Here is a 22,360-nt window from a genome sequence, read left to right as displayed (position 1 = left end):
CTTGTCTTTGTTTTGATATCAACTTTATGTGAATTGTGAACTTGATGTGCTGATTATCATAATGCCACATGTTGTATACTGCAGTATAAATCAGTCATAATTGTCACGTGTTGTTTACAATCTCTTGTTCTTCTCAGCTGTTTGTCAACTCGGATTTTATTTAATGGAATCAGGAAAATTGGATGAGAGTGAAGATTATTTAAGAGAATCACTTGAGATACACAGACATTCTCTTCATGAGAAACATTCTCATACAGCAATGTGTATGTCTAAATGTTCTATAATGTCAAATCAGCATTTGTGTGTATTAATCTTTCTTGATTTGTACAGCATTAAAAGGGTTGGGAGAATGTCTGATGAGAAAAGGGAAAGATGAGGAAGCTGAGAAACTTCTCTCAGAAGCTGTAGACATCGAAAGAGTTTCTCTTCCTCATAATCATCTGGACAAAATCTCCAGTCAGAATTTCTTCATTTCTCTTTCCCTGCATCTCTCACAATTGCTGGTTTTCTGTTTTCAGCTTTCGTGTCATGGTCAAAGAGTCTCTCAAATATTGCTGACTACACACGTGCTCATCATGCGCTATTAGAAGCTCTTCAAATAATTAATATTAACAAACTTCCAAGTAACAGCTTTGGGAGATTAGAAGGTCTGATATTTGAGTGGAAGGTTAAATGTTGTGATTATTGAGTTTGTTTTGCAGTAAACCGTCTACTAAAGGGATTGAGCGCTTTCCAACAGCAACAACATGAAGAGACAATTATTCTTGAAGAGAAAGAAGGAATTGAAGAGACGGATGGTGAGGACAACCACTTTGTAGCCTTGTAAACATTCTTCCTTGTATTCTCTGTCTCACTTTTTGTTTCACCCCTGTGTGTGTGTGTGTGTGTGTGTGTGTGTGTGTGTGTGTGTGTGGGCGTTTATGTGTGTGTGTGTATTTGTGTGTGTGTGTGGGCGTGTGTGTGTTTGTGTGTAGGTGGGTGTTTGGGTGTGGGCGTGTGTGTGGGCATTTGTTTGTGTGTGTGGGGGGGCATTTGTTTATGTGTAGGCGCATGCCTGTGTGTGGGCATGCGTGCGTGTGTGTATGTGTGTGTGTGTGTGGGCGTGTCTGTGTGTGTGGGCATGTCTGTGTGTGTATGGGCATGTGTGCGGGTGTGTGTGTGTGTGTGTGTGTGTGTGTGTGTGTGTGTGTGTGTGTGTAGTACATGTATCTGTCATGGAAGAGTCACATTGGAGTAAAATATCCAGGACACTCGAATCAAATGTTCGACTCTGTAAACACAAACGTGATTCTTTTGGACAACTCACTCGCAATTGCTTCTCTCACTCAACTCAGTAGCATACTTGATTAGAGATGGACAAGACTGCTGGCATTTTGCAGCAGACGTGTACATGTGGGCTTTGGCGTCCAGTCCCAGAGCTGCACTATAGTCAGTGCCCATGGATGTCTTTGACCAAGCTCTAGGTGCATTAGCAATGGCAGTCCAGAGACTCCTCATCCGGCAGAGGAGCTATCTTTAGAATAGAAGGGCTCGTCTGTGTGTGTGTGTGTGTGTGTGTGTGTGTGTGTGTGTGTGTGTGTGTGTGTGTGTGTGTGTGTGTGTGTGTTGTGCTTTCCCACTTGATATAGTTTAATATAGTTTACTGTTTCTTATAGCATCTCACAGCAGTGGATCAGAATGGCTCAAATTAGCAGCCATTACGCTACGCTAGGTAGACACGTGCACGTGCGCAGCGTATCGGCATGCTCGCCGAGATCTACAAGTTTTTCGAAACTGTGAATGTGTCTACACTAACCTGAGCAATGCTTTCGCTAACTTAGGCGTGTGTAATCAGTGATTGTCTTACATCCTGTGTAGGGTAACGCCTCCCAGATAGGCTCCGTAGGCCACTAGAAGAACGAGAAATTGGGCTATCACTTCAACAACACAATTCAACGCATTGATGTACTTTGCCTTTCGACTTTGTATTCTCTCAACGCACCAATAACGACTCCACGGCACAAACGGCTGCCAAGGGCGTGACTCATATACGGATTGGAATGTGGGCGAATACGCCACCAAATGACGTCTGATCGGATTTGAAACAACGTCATAAGTATATTTTGGACTTAGCGACCTCTATCACGTTGCTTTTGGACTTTCCACAACAACAACAACAACAACAGGTGTTCTATTCATACAAGAACCCAAACCACTGGTCACCCATTTCTTGCCTAGCACATAGATAGTAAGGCATGGCGGGCATAAGTCAAGGCGTGGCGGCGATAGCCAAGGGATGGTGGGAATGGGCGTGTCCTTGTAAAATTTAGCCAGGGCGTGGCAGACCGCCACGTCTTGAGATGCCTGGGGAGAACATTGGTGTGTGTGTGTGTGTGTGTGTGTGTGTGTGTGTGTGTGTGTGTGTGTGTGTGTGTGTGTGTGTGTGTGTGTGTGTGTGTGTTGTGCTTTCCCACTTGATATAGTTTAATATAGTTTACTGTTTCTTATAGCATCTCACAGCAGTGGATCAGAATGGCTCACATTAGTAGCCAAATCACTAACTGGTGAAGCTGTTGAATTGAAAGCAAAATCGTCTGATACTGTTGCCACCTTGAAGCGTCGATTGCAAACCAAGGATGAGCCTTCATCATGGGATCAATTGCTTGTTTTGAATAAAAAACAACTACACGATGAGCAAACATTAGCTGATGCAGGAGTAACCGATGGAACAATACTGAGTGTCGTTCTTTGTCCTCGTGAGTTGATCTTCTACTCAATAGACTATAGTGTACAAATTGTAATGATGGTATGGTTGTAGGTGGTGTGACGGGCATGGGAGCCGATGCGGGTGAGTTATTTGTTCGAGCGTTGTCACAAGGAGCAGTCCAAGTGAGTCGAGTCAAGATTGTCATTGTCGGCAAAGACAGAACTGGCAAGACGTCCTTTAAACGATCCTTGCTCAAACAGAAGTTTCAGATCATTGAACCGAGCACACCTGTGGCCATGGCAGAGTTGGCAGTGTGTGAAGCATCCAACTGGACACTCGTCAAGGACAAGGACCAGGAATTCTTAGACAAACAAATAGCTAGAGCAGCCATGCATGCAAAGCCTGATTCTAGTGCAAACGTTTCAGGTAGTGAAGGTGAGAGTCAATATGAGGATGGAAGAGCAGATTGGCCACATCTTCACAGTCGTGTCGATCTTGACTCGACAGTCGGTAGAGAATCTACATCAACTGATACTAGAGAAAGTTACATTGATGAAGTGATAGTTCTAACTGAGGGGATTGCTCGTGCTATTCGAGATTTCCAAAGTGATCCTGATCTTCTAAAGAAGGAAGATTCAAAAGTTCACGTTACCATTTGGGATTTGGGAGGTCAAGAGCCACTTCTTCCTGGTCAAGGACAAGCCATCACATCGGGATGTGTCGTTTGTGTCGTATTTAATGCATCTCAGTTTCTAGGTGACAAGGCCAAGTCATTCTACTTTCCTTCTGCCAACTCAGAACCAATTCTAATAGACAACCACTGGATAGAGACAAACTATGATGCTGTGTCTTTATGGGCATCCATGACTTTTTTGGCAGGAGACGACGACAGTCGTGAAGGTCTTTACATTGGCAAGTCAAAGGACTGTGCATCGCCGGTCATGTTTTTGATTGGTACACATGCCCATTGTGTTGACTCAACAATGATTAAGCAACAGAATGAATTTCTGTCTAAAATGTTTCGTAATAAAGCATTTCAGAAACACATCCTGCGACCATCCGATCACCGTGATGATTGGTTCTTTTGTGTTGAGAATTCAGTGTCTGACCCTGACAGTGCAAGTGAGGATGCAGGTGTGAGTGCAGTGAAGCGACTCATTGAAGAGATGGCACATGATGTGTCACCCAAACGTCTAATACCAACCACTTGGTCAGTTCTAGAGAAGATCCTCGATGCTCTAGAAGAAAAGTTGGGCAGTGCCCTTTCCAATGTCCATGTTATCATGGTTTTTGCTCGTCGATTGTGTCGTATGTCTGAAGAGAAAGAAGTTCGTGCTGCTCTGGCATATTTAGATGAAGCCGGTTCAGTCATCTTTCCTCACAAAAGTGAGAAGCTGAAGAACATAGTCGTCACCAAACCAAGCTGGATTTTCATGGTTTTCTCAGTGGTGGCGTCTGTCACTACTCGTCCTCATCCCTTACTGAGTGAAGATTGGGATCGAGTGCGACAAGTAGGAATTGCTTCTTGGAAACTCATTGATCATCGCTTGAAGAAGGCAGGAGTGAAACATGAAGAATATGAAGATGTACTGAATCTCTTGAATTTCTTTTTCATTGTCTGCCCCAAACTTTGTTCATCTCAGCCATCAGTTCCCTATGAAATGGAATATTTTATTCCTTGTTTGCTAGAAGTCGAGTCAGAAGGTCCATTTGCAGCTGCTAATTCGGTTGCTTCTAATCCAATGTCACTCATTGTTTTGTCTCGTGATATCGAGTTTATTCCTGAGCAATTGCATTTCCGGCTGATGACGTGTTGCATTGAGAGATATTCTGATGAACCAATGTTGACACGTAATCAGTCTGTATATCGAGTTGAGAAAGATGTCAAGTTGGAACTGATCTATCACTTGAAGAAATATATTATTGTCACTATCAACACAAAACGGCCACTTAATGAAGTTGCATCTCTGTGTACAGACATCCGTCTGTTCATCACTAAAAAGCTTCATGAAGTGAAGACCCCAGGGTTGCCTCAGTTTCAGTTTTCATTAAATATTCAACATCCTGGACCAGCCATTCCCGTGGATGTCAGCAAGCTGGTATGTATAGACAAGTATAGACCAAGTGAAGACACAACATTGAGAAGAAACATAAAGAGGGACGATGTCAGCCTTGATCACAGTGAAAGAGTGGCATTAGACTGTTGGTTTTATAACGAGAAAGATGATGTATTAAGAAAAACGCAAGAACAGTCGCTGACAACAACTGCAAACAGGAAATGTACAGAAGATGATATTGTGAATGTAGCTAACCAAATTTCTGGTTGCTGGAAAACCCTTGTTCTAAATTTGTCACCTACATTTTTCATGAGCAAGACAAAAGTGATAGAAAAAGAAAACAGAGATGATTGTTTTATGCAAGCTGTAACAGCACTGAATATGTGGACAAATGAATTTGGTAACAAAGCAAGCCAGGCAGCAATGATCAAGGCAATGTGTAACATCGGCTGTAGATCTCAGGCTGAAGATGTCTTTAGTAGCAGTTTGGTGGAGCACGTCTGCCCACATAAATGACTGTGTTTGTCTGCACTTGTAGGCAGAGTTGTTTTGTTAAGAAGAATCAAACGTTACCTGTTTTACGTTCACATTATTCACTCACTAGTCTTACTTGATGTGCATTGTTTTCAGTTGACATATATATGGCTGTTACTATTTATCATTTTACCTTTTGTTTTTAGAAATACATTGATATATTGACAGAGCATAGAGTGCTACGAGTTACAAAGAGAAGTACAAATGGTTATGATTGTGTAGTACAAATGATAGTGAATGGGATTTGTGGTAAATAGAGTAATAATATTTACTATGGTGATCGGCTGCAGTTCAGTTGGTGTATATACCAGTCTACTATCCTACAGGCTACAGCACAATAGATATGTCTATTAATTAATTACTGATATGCCAGCATGCAGTTCTATAAATCTATGGGGATGGCTTACATAGGGCGAGCATATGAATAGAGATTAGTAACTACTGATGTCTATGACTTCTCTACTCTAATCTACCAACCTGTTCCCAATGTTCCATGTTGTCATCATCACACTTTTTAGTGTGGACAGACTCTTTCCACCTTGAGACTCATTTACCGACTTCATATTTCTTGCCTGTCTCGTTCTGTTTATTGGATACGAACAGTTTCATCTCCATGTATGTGTTTTCAGCGTCATCAAACTGGCCATTTTCATCATTTTTGTTGGGCTCGACTGTTTGTATATCCACGTGATCGTGTTCCTGATTATCTTCACCCAAAGTCAACACATCGTTGTATACGCTTGCTTTCAGTTCGTGTCCATGAGTTGTGTCATTCAGTTCTGAAGCACATGGAGCATACCCCGAGCTGCCTGGACTCTAAAGATCAATGAGAAATATGCACATTACTATCTTGATGGATCATATTTATTAATAAGATGAAATCTAAATAAACCTACTCTCTTCATTGCCTGTGTCTGTCTGTCTGTCTGTTTGTCTGTCTGCTTGTCTGTCAATGGTAGTATATTTCACACATGATCACTATTACAGGCTAAACGTTAAAATTGAATTAAAATAGGGCCATAATACCTATCAATCTAATGTACATAAAACTGGGTTTTTCAGTGATCATAATTATATCATTACTGTCTGTCTGTTTGTCTGTCTGTCTGTCTGTCTGTCTGTCTGTCTGTCTGTCTGTCTGTCTACACCTCCCATTTGATTGCTTGCATACACCTCCTGTCCATAAGTCGAAATTTGAACAACAAAGTCAAACAAATTACCGATTGAGCTGTCTTGTCATCATCCACAATTCCCACTTTCTTAGAGGAGGTGACACTCACCACTGCAGGAGTATGACTTCCATCAGGTGATGCTACACCATAAACACATCACTCAAGAAAAAGTATACATGACTTCTAAAAGCTTCTATGCTAGTATACCTACAACACTGGGACAACTATTGCTATAAACACAGAACTTCACTCCATTACTAGAAGTAAGAGTTTAGTTAGATAAATATTCAATTTTGAGTGCATGATGTCAGTTGTGGTACATAATCTGGATGATGTCCATATATAGAGAGTGTAAGACAGACTACATCAAATGTGTAATGATATCACTCATAACACTTCAATGTGGCACTGCCATGCATATTTTCTTTAACCACTCTGCCATATCTTGCCATCACAGAAAATAATTGATGTTGATATAGACGTAATCATTAGTCTCTTGTGTGTAACAGACAGCTGGAGATATTGTTTCAGATACAATGTATAACTGTTGTTGTACATTGTGTGTATGCAATTACTACCCTTGACACAAACACGTAGGGTATTGCCCTTAATTGAAAAGCACCAACTTGGTCTCTTAGCAAAATACAACTGGTGTGTGTGTGTACGTGTGTGTGTGTGTGTGTGTGTGTGTGTGTGTGTGTGTGTGTGTGTGTGTGTGTGTACGTGTGTGCACGACCTATAGTCCATGCACGACTCCATGAGTTACAAACGTTTTACTGCATCTTGATACATACATACCTCGTTCCATCGTTTTGATAAAAGCCAGTTTAGATACAATGCCACTTGTTCGAGCCTTCATATCAACATATGATTCTTGCAGCAGCTCTTCCATAGTCTTCTCACAATAATCTGATGACAAAATATCAACTTTCTGTAGAGGCAAACTGCCACTCTTGACTTCATGTTCTCCAGGTAAGGTCACCAACGTTAGAGAAGGCTGTCGAATTCGTCTCTCAGATCCAGAAATATTAACATACGTGCTGCCACTATTAGGACCCTACAATGATTGACAACAATTTTATCTACAGGATGTGTTAGTAATGCCCTGAATATAGTAATTACAGGATGAGGTTTTGTATCGCATTCGTCGTATCCGTATTGTGGAGTTGTTGTTCGATTGAATATTCCAGGCACAAAATCAAGAGTCTCACCGTCGTCGTCATCTAAATGTGATACATGAAAGTATTAGTTTGGGTAGACATCATTATCAAATCTTACCCTTTCTTGATCTGTGTTTCTTGTAGAGACAAAATATGAAAGCGAGTAGAATGGCTGGTAATACAACCACACACATAACAATAATGGCTACAGTTTGACCAGAGCCCAAACCATCTGTAGACAGAACTGAAACGTTAGAGATCACAGTGACACACACAGACAAACATGTAAACAAACACCTAACCATCTGAACTATGAGGACCACGGCCTGTAGTTGAATCTTTATCTACAAAACATTAAGATTTAATTGAATGGATTGTGTGCACGTGCATGCATGTGTGAGTGCTTGTGCGTGCATGTGTGCGTGTGTGTGTGTGTGTGTGTGTGTGTGTGTGTGTGTGTGTGTGTGTGTGTGTGTGTGTGTGTGTGTGTAAACATGCTTACCCTCGTCTACTTGAAACGACACATGAGCTCCTCGTCTCTCTTCTCCCACTGATTTCGAGTGTACAACACAACATCATACTCACGTCCTACCTCCAAGTCAGTCACAGTCACAGTAACCAATCCATCTCGGACAACATACACTGAATTAAGATGCTTCTCTGTCACCCAATCAGTAACATAATAGTCAGTTATTACACCACAACCATTGCCTCTGGGAATGTCGACTACAAATCTGACACTTGACAACGACGATGTATGTATGTTTGTAATCAGAGGATAAGACAATGCAGCAGGATCTATACACAGATTCTTGTGACAAACCAGACATAAACACACTGACAAACACTTACAGCATGATGTTGTATATTTAACCACATCTGATCTATTCAGTCCAACATCATTCATTGCCTCGATCTCAAACAAATAGTTGGTTCCTTTGTTCAGCCCTGTTAACATCCACGTCCCATGCTGCTGGTTTATGAGTACATCACGAGAAGGAACAGACAATTTCGCTTCGTGTAGTGAGGCAGTAGAAGCTGCTGATCTCCACCTGATTGTGTATTGGGTTATTACATGGCAACCGTTGTAATCAACGTTCCAATTGATTGTCACACTTGTCTCGTTCCTACGAATTGGCTTGACATCCAAAACAGGTTTGGCAGGAGCTGCAGCAAGCACAATTAAGCTCCTGCAGCAAACACAATTCGAACACAAAATGAAACAAAAAATGATGTTGCAAATCAGTGGTCATCTAGCAAGTCTGACATACAATACGTACAACAAACCCTATCCCACATATATTGCAATCAACTATTAATGTTTTATAAAGATTTAAGGTTAGAAAAAATCATTAATTTTTTACTAATTATGCGTCATGTTTCACACAAATTTTTTCACTCTTTGTATTGTATGTTGCCGACTACATGTGATCACTGAACGAATTAAAAACAGCTAACCTGCTGTACGTGTGGTGACATTAAACATTACACTGCCGGGACTTTCACCCACTTTGTTACAAGCCACAATAAAACATTGATACAATGAACCAGGAATGAGACCCACCAACACACCAGAGATCCCAACAACCGAGTCGAATACACGAGAACGTGTTGAACCATGAACGACATCCAAACACGTAACTTTGACATTTGTAATGGGTGAATAACCATCAGCACCCAACATCCATAGAAAAAAACTCCACTGAATGAGTAGACAATCTATTTCTATTGATATCAACACAAGGAGCAATAGGAGGAACTACAAACCAGGCAAAATCATTGAAACCAATTATGACCCTTTAAGAGTTTGTCAAGTAAGATACCTTGAACAGTCAAATCAACTGTATTGTCATTGCTACCGATTGAGTTTGAGGCCGTGCATGTAAAAGATCCTTTCCAGTTTTTCAATGTAATAAATGCGTAAATCAACTGATTGTTAGACTTGTTCCCAGTTTGTGTGATACGTTGGGAGTTGTGGATGAGTTGTATGTCGGTTACTGGTGGGACTGAGTCGACAATAAATTTTATTGTTGTTGATGTGTTTTGAACGACAACAGTGCCTGGACTGAGAGGAGAGTGACGTCTCCAAAGTCTGTCAAAGAGTAGAGCAAATTAATCAGTTTGCAGTTACATTGATATTAATCAGTGGAGATTGGTTGTGCAATGACTGAGAAGGACTGGAAGCAGGTTGATGACTAGGCTAACAGATGAGGTAAGACACAAACAAATCAGACAGCTAAACGATGAGACAGACAGTAACAGAGACAGAGAAACAGACATACATACATACATACATACATACAGACAGACAGACAAACAATTAAAGAGACATTCAGAACATCATTCAATAGAGTTTTAGTAGTATTCAATCTGTATGCCTCAGTGGATAAACATTTAGCTTAGCAGTTTTACCTACAGTGTTCTTGTAAAATTTTGCTTTTTGTGCTCAATAGTGAAATAAGACAGACAGACAGAACCAGACCCCGGATGTATGGCAGTGTGCCTAGAAGATTTCTAGCTCCGACTACTTCTGGTTCTACTTCAAGAAATCAAGCTATCGGTGTTTGGAGAAGGCGTTAGTGGCTTTGGCCACTCTCGCGGCGCGCGTCGTTCCATCTTGTTGTCGTTGGGACCCCTTTCCGGAATGAACGCTTTTGTTCGAGTTTGGGTTGTGTTGTGTCTTATTATTTACGTGTCCAAGATTCATCCTTTGTCTACAGCCAACGTATCGTCGTCAGATTCTGCCGTCGCCTCATCTGTCCACATGAACACATTTCGTCTTCTTCCTCATTCAGTTTCTGCCGCTGCCTCTTTCGTCACGTCTTCTTCCGTGGACGTCAGTCGTCTTGGGTCTGTTCTAACGGTGGCGCCTGAGTCTGGGATGATCGCAGCCTTACCTTGCCCTCACGGGATTAGTGCGTCTTCTTCAGATTCTGCCGTCGCCTCATCTGTCCACACGAACACATTTCGTCTTCTTCCTCATTCAGTTTCTGTCGTTGCCTCTTTCGTTGCGTCTTCCTCTATGAACGTCAGTCGTGTTAGGTCTCTTCCAACGGTGGCGCCTGAGTCTAAGATGATCGCAGCCTCACCTTGCCCTCACGGGATTAGTGCGTCTTCTTCAGATTCTGCCGTCACTTCCTCTGTCCACATGTACACATTTTCTGGAGTCACTCTCATGCCTATCTGCCTAACTTTGTCTTGACTGTGTAGCGTACGTTGGTACTTTGTGGTTGTAAGGAGTGTTCTTTTAATCATTAATCTATGTATTAGTTGTAGTCTTTTGGGTTTTAGCTTGCGGACTCGAGTCTTTTAAACTTAGTGGCTACTATAGTCTATGTATCGTAGTTCATGTTTGAAAATATAATACCTTTGACAGACAGACAGACAGACAGACAGACAGACACAACGATCAAATGCTAGAATGATTGACAGTAAAATAAAGAAGATTGTTGCAAGAGACAGCCACATAAACATAAATAGTCGTAGATAGAACCAAGCCCTATTGGCTTGAGTAGTATTTAGTTGCTTTCCTTAGATGGTGTATAATAGTTCAATGTTTGAAAATTAACAGACAGACAGACAGACAGACAGACAGACACACACACACACACACGCGCGCGCGCACGCACACACTAATGGCAAATGGCAAATGGATAACGAGCTGTCGTTAAACGGTAATGCCCCCAGCTAGATGGCTGGGTTCCTCTGCACTAAGTAGGAGTTATGGGCCGTGCTAAGCAATCTCGTGGAGCCTGGCCAGGTGCTCGCAGGAGCACTGACTGCAACGCCAACTGTGGTGTGGGCACCCAAAGTCCCAACCGAACCCAAGTGGCTCATGGACTTTGTCGCAATCGGGACTTTTGCCATCCCAGTCAATGACAAGGTACTCATTTATACTCCTAAGTCGAGAGAAGGCAATTGTGTGTAAGTTTCTTGCCTAAGGAAATTATGCCATAGCTTGCCATCACTGTGACTTGAACTTGCAACACACACACACACACACACACACACTCTCTCTCTCTCTCTCTCTCTCACACACACACACACACACACACACACAACAAAAAATTGACAAATGTCAAGCCCTCCACGTTATTCGTGAATGATGTCAACCTCAAGGTCAGTTGCGGAGGTAGCTACCCCTGCCTCTAGGGACAGGGCCTCCATGCGCTACGTGGAGGCTTAGGGCCAGTGCTACAATCCACCTGGAGCTTGGCCAGAGTCATCCAGGGGCACTGACTATGGCGCATCTTTGGGACTGGACACCAAGGCCCACAAGTACAGTCTGTATCGTCTATGGCGTGGGCCTTTGAATGTCGAGTTTCTATTATTATATGCGGTAATTACTATAGACAATCACGAGTCGTACGACTCCTTGGTCGAAAGTCGTACAACTCTTACATCGCAAGTCGACTCTTACCATACGACGTAATGCACAATCTAGCGCAACGGGCAAGGCACATGCTTGTCACACTTGTTTGCTACAGTTCGCAAGTGTTCTCTAGAATCTCATCGTTGCAGTAGAGGTTTCTTCTCGCTCGCTAGTTCTTGCTGGTTGAATCCTGTCGGTATGCTGCTCTTGTCGTCAAAATGGCCCAAAAGAGAGTCAGTCTGACTGTTGAGAAAAAGCTTGAAGTGCTTGACTATGCTGAGAAAAACCCGAAAGCCAGCCAAGGAGACATTGCTCGTCATTTCTCCTTCTCCCAGCCCACAGTGTCGACCATTCTGCGCAAGAAAGATTCCTTGCTGGCACTAGCTTCCAAGGGATCGAGGAGTGTAAAGAGAAACCTGTCCACACGCTGCAATGTTCTCGAGAAGGGCACGGAAGCATATTACGCCGCCTGCAAGGAGAATCCCTGAACTCCATCAGTTGCGATTTGCTTATCACAAAGGGTAAAGCCAACGCTGAAGAACTGCAACGAGCTGGTCTTGCTGATGCCAAAGATGTTCCATTGAGTGACACTGGCTGGAAGAGTTACGTTCAGCGGTTCCTGAAGAAACGGAGCATAACTTCCAAACGTCATCATGGAGAGTCTGCTGATGCAGACACCGCTGCTGTGTGGAATTTCTTTGATGGGTGTCTGGCCAGAGTTGTTTAGTAGCGTGAGTAACGATCCCTCTTGCGTGTTCAACATGGAGGAGACGAATCTGTTTTGGAGAGCTCTTCCTCGTAGAATGCTTGCGCGGGTGAGTGAGAACGTCAAGGGCAGCAAGGTGCAGAAGGATAGGATCACGTTTGCAGTGGCAACATGCATGGATGGGACCAGGCTGCCTCTACATGGCATTGGAACCACAACGATGCCTCGTGCTGTGGCAGCTGCTCGCACCACTCCAGCTAATGCTCTTGGTGGTCGCTGAACAAGCAACAACAAAGGGTGGATGACAGAGACTGTCTTCTGCGATTGGCTGCTTGAGTTCAATCGGCTGTTTCTCCGCAAAGGCAAGAAAGTTCTTTTGTCGGTAGACAACTGTCCAGCACACAAGTGTGAAGCAATTCAAGACAGCCTTGATCATGTCAACGTTGCGTTTCTCCCTCCCAACACGACCAGCATTATTCAGCCATGTGATGCTGGCATTATTAACGCATTCAAGCTGAACTACCGCCGCCTGATGCTGAGGAAAGTTGGCGAGCTAGTTGATAATCCCACCATTGAAAAGCTGGACACCAAGGCCCTGAAGAAGAACATCAACATGCTCCACTGCCTCCAGTATGCAAAAGATGCTTGGCAGTCTGTGACAGAGACCACTGTTCAGAATTGCTGGAGGAAGGCTGGGTTCTCTGCTGAGATGCAAGCCACTGAGGACAACACTGTCCCTGAAGTCCAGTCTGAGCTTGCCCAGAACATCCAAGAGCTTTCAGAACTTGACAAGGATGCACCCGTCTACATGCAGCCATCTGAAAACGCAGAGCAAATTGTGCAGGTGATTGCCGAGGAGTTGACCAGCAACGAAGCTGAATCTGAGGATGATGATGACAAGGGCGGTGCCAGTCCCACTGCAGCTGTCCAACCATCCACATTGGAATTGTTCCAGACTTTGGATGCATTGCGTTGTGGTCTGTATGCTGGAAAAGCTGACGATCGCCTTCACCACCATGTTGCGAAGATTGAGAACTTCCTCCTGTCTAAGAAGGCTTCGAGAGCACAGCAAACACCGCTCACTCAATTCTTCTCAAATCAGTAATGTTTGACTGAAGAAAATGTACATACACGTACAGTACATGTATTGTATTGCTCTTTTCATTGAAAGAAGCAAGTGTGCAGAATGTGACTCCACTATTACTGTATCGGATACTATAGGTACTGGAAAAGGTCCTTTTGCATAGAAAAATCCACCATTATAAGCAGTATATTACAATAACCAATAATTATTGTATATAATAATAATATGTATTGAGTGAGTAATGTTTTGATTATGAATATTGAACATCCTATTCCAATATCCAATGTACTACCTTATCCGGTCACCTTATAGACGATACAGACTGTACCCGTTTGCTGCATGATGTTGCTGCCAAGCCAGCGGTCATGTCCACCCCAGTCAATGACCAGGTACTCATTTATACTCCTGAGTCGACACACACACACACACACACACACACACACACACACACACACACACACACACACACACACACACACACACACACACACACACACACACACCCTAAACCCTAAACCAGCCCCTCTCAAAAGATGATGGCATAAACAGTGAAAAAGCAAATCTCTACTCAGTTTATCTACTACCAGTTTGTAAATTGGTAATATATTGTAGTGTCCTGAATCATAAGAGATGTCAAACTGCTGCTTCTTGCTAACCCAACAGTAGAGATCGCCTGCACGCACCATAGACCATCGTTCTACTTCTTTTTACGCTGGAGACCAACTTCTTTCGTCCATGCCGCGACGCCATTTTCACTGCTGGACTACGTGCACGTGGCCTCCGTCTCCATTGGCGATAACCGGAAATAGACGTAAAGTCACAAAAATGAGTACTTCGATGTAGCAAGCAATCGAAGCACTTTACAACGTGGAAGTAGCGCAACGGGTGTTGTTCGCAAAGAAACATGTTGCCCTAGGCTCACTCCCAAACGCTGGGTGTGGCACTCCTGTCCATCTGAAATGGTTTATCTTAATGATGACGATTGAAGATATCGCAGAAGCCAGATGGTAAGCCGGAGAGGGTAAAATCTTCCAGAGCCGACACGCTCAGGGGGCTGCTGTGCTACATCAGGGAACACACACACACACACACACACACACACACACACACACACACACACACACACACACACACACACACACACACACACACACACACACACCACACACACACACACACACACACACACACACACACACACACACACACACACACACACACAAGACACACACACAGACAGACAGACAGACAGGCATTGGTCCTAGTTGTCTTAGAACTTGCTGATTTTTTGCGTAGACTGTAATAATGTCTTGTATAAGAAATATATGTATTGACAGACACAGACAGACAGACAGACAAACAGACAGACAGACAGGCAGACAGACAAACAGACAGACAGGCAGACAGACAGACAAACACATACACAAAAAACCGACAGTCTGACAAACACGCACAGAACAAACAAAGAGATAAACAAACTAACTAACAAACAGACGAACTGACAGACCGACAGGCAGAACAACTAGCAAAGCTGACAAGAAAAGAAATGCACAAATTAACTATCAGTAAATCAGTAAACACGTGTGCTACTAAATATATCATCAATCTGACAAACTGTAATTCAGTTAATAGACAACAAACAAATTGCTCAGAACAACCAGAAACAGTCAGACCCTACTAAACCATGCAGACACTGACAACAATAAGTCCAATATCAAACCTCATGGCCACTGCAAATCCTTGAATGACTTCTCCTGCATTAGGACCGAGGAAGTGGATGCCAACAACTCGATCATCGTTTCCCTCTCAAACACATACAATCTACACACAGTCAAACAAATAGATAATCATGAAGAACAATATTTAGATATCAATATCAATAATAGTCACACCTTGATGTAGTGGTCTTCTAATTGGTTTTCCCTTTCGGGAGGAATAGTGAGTTCAAGTGGATGATAAAAGGCATGATAAGTTTCTATGTTTTCGCTGCCAAATTGGTTTATTGCTTTTTCGGTAGATAAACCAACACAAACATATTCCATGGGAGTGTAGACAGTTGTAGGAATCTAGAAATGGATACAAATATATACAATTGCAAAAAATAGGCATGAAAGCAGACAGACAGACAAAGACAAACAAACAAACAAACAGAAAAACAAACAAAGAAACAAACAAACAAACAAACCAAGAGACAGAAAAACAAACAGATGATAACACAATATTCCAAATGATTACATTATTATAGTCCATGTCGTGTGTAGAATTTCCAAACAGCCTTTGAGACAACAGCTTGCCTGCTTTTATAGCCAACGGTGTCAGCTCTGGTTGACCCTAGTAAGACACCATCATGTAAGACACCAACATGTAGGACACCAACATGTAAGACACAAAAATGTAAAACAAACAAATCAATACAAGACACAAACATACATCAGCAGCATCTCCAATGCAAAAGATGTGAGGTACCGTCGTTTTGTCTCTTTCATCTATGATTACCTTTCCAGATTCCACGTCAGTCTCCACACTTACGGCATCAAGACCCAACACTTTAGAATCAGGACCTCTGCCTATACAAATTAGAATTCAAATCAATTGAGGTATGCCAACACAAACATCACATGCAATACAAATGGTCAACAAAACAAACAACACAAGATTCAAGCATTGACTGTAATGAATAAGACAAATCTAGGTGGTTGAGTATACAAGTAATGTAATTGCTGTATAATACACCAAGACAGCTAAAGCTGTAATAATGAACCATAGAGTGTCTATAACTTACAATTTATATTACACACGTGTCACACTGAAAATATCTAGGCTACAAGTTTGTGCCTCCAGGCATAAGCACCTCTGGATACACCCTTGAGTCTGATCGGTCGTGTACATGCAAAGGTACTGTACAAGCAGACCTCCAAATGAAGTGGGTCGTTTCCCCCTGAAACACCACCCCATAAGCACGCACCTGGGTTGTTGTAGCAAACTTGAGTTGTAGTAATTACGCAAATATCTTCACCAATTAGCATCTAACAGTGACATATCCTCCAGCAAGACCTCATCCCATACTTCACAAATAAGCTGACATGCTAAGGGGGTGGGGTGATACAAGAGTAGGTATGGTGATCAGGTATAATGCACACAGTCTCTTGAGTTCGTGTTAACAATGTGATTGTCAATCAGTAAAAATGCATGTACACTGTACATTGTGGCTCACCTGTGGCCACAAGCACAGTGTCAAACACATCTTGAAACACGCCTCTCTGCATGAAACAAATTCACATCAATTAGCAATGTCGTCGTCTATTGTTTGATGTACCTCCTGTCCGCCTCCATTCTGATTGGTGTGTTGCCAAACGACATCAAGTCTCCCATCGTCGAGTTGTTCTACTTTCACTGGAATGCTGTTGTGGTGAACTACCGTGCCGTGTCTCTCCATATTTCTTACTATTAAATGAGCCATATCCTATTGGTAAACATGTAATAATAACAAGTCAGCACTTTGATACATTCACGCAATGCTGTGTGTGTGTGTGTGTGTGTGTGTGTGTGTGTGTGTGTGTGTGTGTGTGTGTGTGTGTGTGTGTGTGCGTGCGCACACACACACACACGTGTATCACCATTCACCCTCACCTGATTGAACCCTCTGAGAGGAATACTCCGAATCAATAAAGACGTATCAAACCCTAACCCTGTGAGGAAGCCGGCGCACTCTAAAGCAACATCTTCACAAAGTCAAGAAAAAGTGTCAAAAATATTTCAATCAAAAAGTGTGACAAACACTCATTAATATTAACAAATACAAGCAGCATCTCAACAAGCTAAAGACACAATAATTAATAATCACTGCACTATCTCTGTTCGATACAGCTGGCTCCGACTACTAGCCTACCACAAGAACAACATCACGTTAACAACCAATTGTTCACGTAATGTGACAAACGTTTTGCCAGGTGACTTCTTCAACATAAACAAATCGTCGCTTGTAATGCAATGTTCAGCGGCACCGGGTATCTAAGCAAGTATACAGAGTTGATAAAGACAGCGGTAAGTAGAAGTCAAAATAATAAACAAAAAACTGTCCATACAGACAACACATATGATGATAAATAAAACAATTGAAGACACTTTAAGTTAAAGGAGCTTGATGCCTAAAGAACACGTCAGTGTTTGAGTGTTCACTCGCCTATTCCTTTCTACTAGTAGGACCCCACCCTATGGGCATAGCAATTTAATTGTAAGAGATCATCCATAATTGTCAACATTACTCAAGCGTACAAAGCGTATGCTAGGGGGGGGAGAGGATAAGAGTAAGGAGTACAGTATAAAATGTCAATGAGTTCGTTTGGTCCAGAAGTAGATAAGAAGTGTTGACAATTATGGATGACCCTTATGTCTACCACTTTTCGTAAAATGGACTTTCTTCAGTTGTCCATTAGCGTATACTTTCAGTTTACAAGTTGATGTGTTATAGGTCTAGTGGTTGCTGTGTTACTATACGTGTTAGTGAAGAGTAACTAAAATTATTTGGCATGTTTTCAATGTTCTACATTGTTAGAATGATAATTGGAATTAGAGTGGCGTACAGTACGTGTACAGTGGCGAGCAAAGTGTACGTCACATCTGCATACTCGGTTAATTGAATAAACAAACTCTCGCAAATCTCATTCCAAAGTCTCGTTTCTGGCCATCAGAAGCATGCAGTCTAGGCAAAATCCGACTTGTTTATCTGGTCGGTCAATCTTAACCCAGCAGCCATGTTTCGTGACGATCCAAGATGGACATCGTGTCGATCGGTGCATTACAGACACTGACGAACAGACAAACGGAAATGGGGGTTGACGTATTATAGTCTAGTATTCTGTCCTATTTTCAACATGCCAAAAATTTTCTATTGAAGTATGGCTGGGCATACAAGTATGTCATCGCAGTCAAACGTACCATAATGTGCACTGTCGATCAACCTTCAATAAGTTATGTAACTCACGTCTGGTATCTTGGGTCTTGTACCGGTTGCCAGCACTATGTTGGATGCCTTCACTTCCGTCTGGTTCACAGATTGACATTCAATGTAACATGTGTGTTGTAGCTAACCAGATGTGCTCACCACTTCTCCTTTCATGTTTAATGCAGAGATTGTGTGACAATCAAGCAGTTTGCCTTTGGCATTCAAATACGTCACATTCCTATATTCATCAAGAAATAAAACCCGGTTGTAATAGACATCCAATACTCATGCAGAAGACAGGCAACATTAGCAGTGCTGCACATTGCTCTCATAAATCTTGACACAATCCATATGACAGAAGTCAGAGCTGCTTGTGCAAAATTAGTGTGTGTGTGTTTGCGTGTGTGTGTGTGTGTGTGTGTGTGTGTGTGTGTGTGTGTGTGTGTGTGTGTGTGTGTGTGTGTGTGTGTGTGTGTGTGTGTTACTGATGTGACAATTAACACACGCATACCAACAAATGTAATTAGTAGATTGACAATTTCTGATCAACTAATGTGTCTATTAGCACTGCCACATGATAGAAGTGGTAAGCATTACAGTCAACCATTCAAAGTATTGCCTTAGCTTTAAGAGTGAAGCATGAGAATGATGACTAAGAAACATGTGATGCAAAATGTTGATGTTAAACTCACTTGTCTTTTAGTTGAACTCTGTGACCCCAATTTAGTGATTTGATATGACCTTGTACAGCTGACAACAGCTGTGACCTGCAGCAACAGAGGGATGAAATTTAAGTCTCAATGTATGATGTATGTATAAAACTGTATAGTAAACCATCTGTGTGTCTGTCTGTCTGTCTGTCTGTCTGTCCGTCCGCCCGTCTGTCTGTCCGTCCGCCCGTCCGTCTGTCTGTCCATCTGTCCACCAGTCTGATCACCAATCTGTCTACTACAATGTACTATTCAATCTGTCATTTGTATTGTTTATTCATTCAACCAATAAACACATCTACCTACCAAACAAGTTCTGGTCTTTCCTCTTCTACTTTCCATCCATAACTCCTACTATCCTGTCACACACAAAACTCTATCATATTACTATTTGCTACAGAAATAACATTTTAGCTTCAAACCCGTATTCCTTCACCCAAGAGAGCTGCATGATGCATTAGTTTCTTGGGTATGCAACCAACATTGACACAAGTACCACCCAGACCCCACGATGAGCCTGAAACAAACAGCACACACAGTGCACACCATCAAGCCAATGAATGTCTGCAGACTAACAGCTTTATGTTATCAAGAAAGCATATAAAACAAAGTCTTCAATGTACTAAAGTCACTGTTTGACACATAGACAAACACAGACAGACAGACTTTGTGATTTTAGTTCTAATTGTCTTAGACTGTAATAGCGATGATGTGTGAAAATATATGTATTGACAGACAGACAGACAGACAGACAGACAGACAGACAGACAGACAGACAGACAGACAGACAAACACAGACAGACAGACAGACAGACAGATAGATAGACAGATTCTGTGTATGACTCTGGGAGTAGCTATGACCTTGATGTAGCTATATATGGCTCATTATTTCAGCCAAGACACTTTAAAGCAGACAGCATTAGAGGAAGATTTTGCTGCAGCAAGAAGGGAGAAAAGGAAGATGATCAAATATGAAAAACAACAACTTGCTGGCAATACATCAAGCCTCAATTTCATGCACTCCTCTGGTATTTGAACATTTTGGAACATGGGGATCAGAAGCTACCAACTATCTAAGCAAACTAGCCAGAAGATCAAGAGACATTGAAGGCTACACTAATGAAGCTGACTTTAGAGGTTTTTGGAGAAAAAAATTCTCAATAATATTATGTACAACGATGCAACACTAAAGTCATCCTCCACAAGCTGACTCGTGTCTTCCCTGGAGAAGAAGATGAGAACATACACAATAGAGACTATCAAAGTAGTTTGCATTAAACTAAAGCTGAACTCAGTAGATTGCTTGTATTTAGTGTTAGAAATGTAACGTAGAGTTTGGGTTTCAATAAATGAAATTGATAGACAGACAGACAGACAGACTAACGCTGCTGAGTTTCTGAATATCTGGAGAAAGAGATTCTCAACTCAACTTCAGAAGTGCAACGCAAAGGTCATCATGAGAAAAATCTCAGCTCTGACAAATGACATTGACTGTACTGTAGATTGCTCTACCCAGTTTTTCAGCCACTAAGTTGGCTCGGGGTAGTCTGCATTGTTCTCTTTTAAGTGTTACATGTTTGTATGTTTCTCAAATCTAGTAAACTCTCATTGTTACAGAACTTTATATAGTTACCTTGCTAGCATTGTATTATAGATGTATGTTTGAAATAAATGTTATTTGACAGACAGACAGACAGACAGACAGACAGACGGACAGACAGACAGACTGACAGACAGACGGACATCAGGGCAGACATTTACTGTATTGGACTATTAAGCAGTGAAAAGCATTGATTTAGATGTCTCAATTGCACATCCTTGGAGTATTGACATTCTAGCCAAGGCTTCTCTGCTTGATGGAGCTGCTGCTCTTCGTACAGAAGAAATCAAAACCAAAAAGTACATGGAGAAATGCTACCACAAGGTTATTTCCTCACAATCTGTTGTGCCCCTAGTGTTTGAACTCTTTGGTTGTTGGGGTGAGAAAATGTTAAAGTATCTGGACAATCTCTCACATCTCTCAAGACATGAAAGTGGTCAAAAGAATCCTGCAGAGTTTATAAATTTTGGAAACGTTGTTTTTCTGTTGAGTTGCAAAGATGTTATGTTTCAGTGATGTCATGAAAAGTTTACAACATCTTAGGTAGTCAAAAGCACAGCTCAGAACTGGACACTTTTCAGTTTTTTTGTTCATTAGTTAAATAGTCATTGTAAGACCCTGCCAGGATCAACTGTAGTGCATCGTGTATTAGACTTTTAGTTAGTAAGAGTTGCTTAGTTTGATTTAGCTTGTAATAGTTCTGATTTATGAAAATATATTTCTTTGGCAAACAGACACACACACACACACACACACACACACACACACACACACACACACACACACACACACACACACACACACACACAATCCTATCCATTAATCACATATTGCAACATCGTAGCGACAACAGTCTTACCTTGAACTGATGGAACTACATAGTCCCACTTGAGCACCAAGCCCTGCAGCTAAAAATATCCCAAAAATTCAAATAAATAAAAGTTCAAGTGACTAATTGTGATCACCTTCTTTGGCACAAGCAAGCCCTCCAGATCCTCCTCCAATCACAACCAAATCATATCTATCAGCATCTAATAACAAATAATTAATTTATTGATTTTAATTTTCTTAATTCATTTATTTTTATTTTTATTCATTAATTTTTGGTTTATTTTATTTAATTTTTTAAATTTATTAATTTCAATTTTAATTCATGATTTTTATTTTACCAATTTATTAGTTAATTTCATTTTTATTCATTCAGACAAGTCGTTTGTCAACATCTCACGCGCACAAAATAGTCTCCCACAAATTCGAGTCACTCCAGCTGCTGTCTTCAGCTGCCTTCGATGCAGCCAAGTGCGAGACATTCAACGTCTAGTGCAACGTCGACT

At 41.8% G+C, this 22,360-nt stretch overlaps 4 protein-coding genes and 1 pseudogene across 4 annotated transcripts; 2 read left to right on the top strand and 3 right to left on the bottom strand.

Annotated features, from left to right (window-relative positions):
• The first annotated feature begins 110 nt into the window (after positions 1 to 110).
• On the top strand, positions 111 to 5,440 carry LOC134176774 (uncharacterized). Its single transcript, XM_062643434.1, has 6 exons — positions 111 to 263; positions 331 to 456; positions 519 to 647; positions 702 to 797; positions 2,490 to 2,735; positions 2,798 to 5,440. The coding sequence occupies exons 1-6, from the start codon at positions 164 to 166 to the stop codon at positions 5,257 to 5,259; spliced, it is 3,159 nt and encodes a 1,052-aa protein (XP_062499418.1). The 5' UTR covers positions 111 to 163; the 3' UTR covers positions 5,260 to 5,440.
• A 137-nt stretch (positions 5,441 to 5,577) lies between these two features.
• LOC134176775 (uncharacterized) lies at positions 5,578 to 7,836 on the bottom strand. The gene is made up of 5 exons (XM_062643435.1): positions 7,728 to 7,836; positions 7,572 to 7,672; positions 7,248 to 7,506; positions 6,498 to 6,589; positions 5,578 to 6,093 (listed from the first exon to the last, which is right to left on the bottom strand). Exons 1-5 carry the CDS (start codon positions 7,801 to 7,803, stop codon positions 5,824 to 5,826), a joined length of 798 nt encoding a protein of 265 aa, XP_062499419.1. The 5' UTR covers positions 7,804 to 7,836; the 3' UTR covers positions 5,578 to 5,823.
• An 89-nt stretch (positions 7,837 to 7,925) lies between these two features.
• LOC134177553 (uncharacterized) lies at positions 7,926 to 8,582 on the bottom strand. Its single transcript, XM_062644332.1, has 3 exons — positions 8,462 to 8,582; positions 8,112 to 8,407; positions 7,926 to 7,953 (listed from the first exon to the last, which is right to left on the bottom strand). Exons 1-2 carry the CDS (start codon positions 8,565 to 8,567, stop codon positions 8,118 to 8,120), a joined length of 396 nt encoding a protein of 131 aa, XP_062500316.1. The 5' UTR covers positions 8,568 to 8,582; the 3' UTR covers positions 7,926 to 7,953; positions 8,112 to 8,117.
• A 1,131-nt stretch (positions 8,583 to 9,713) lies between these two features.
• Positions 9,714 to 22,357, bottom strand: LOC134177533 (thioredoxin reductase 2, mitochondrial-like; annotated as a pseudogene).
• Positions 10,089 to 10,988, top strand: LOC134176943 (uncharacterized). The gene has a single exon (XM_062643631.1). The coding sequence runs from the start codon at positions 10,254 to 10,256 to the stop codon at positions 10,809 to 10,811; it is 558 nt and encodes a 185-aa protein (XP_062499615.1). The 5' UTR covers positions 10,089 to 10,253; the 3' UTR covers positions 10,812 to 10,988.
• Positions 22,358 to 22,360: the final 3 nt, after the last annotated feature.

Source organism: Corticium candelabrum, chromosome 3 (assembly GCF_963422355.1).
Source record: "Corticium candelabrum chromosome 3, ooCorCand1.1, whole genome shotgun sequence".
NCBI classification, from domain to species: domain Eukaryota; kingdom Metazoa; phylum Porifera; class Homoscleromorpha; order Homosclerophorida; family Plakinidae; genus Corticium; species Corticium candelabrum.
Note: the sequence above shows the minus strand (reverse complement) of the source record. Positions and strands in the feature narration are given on the sequence as shown.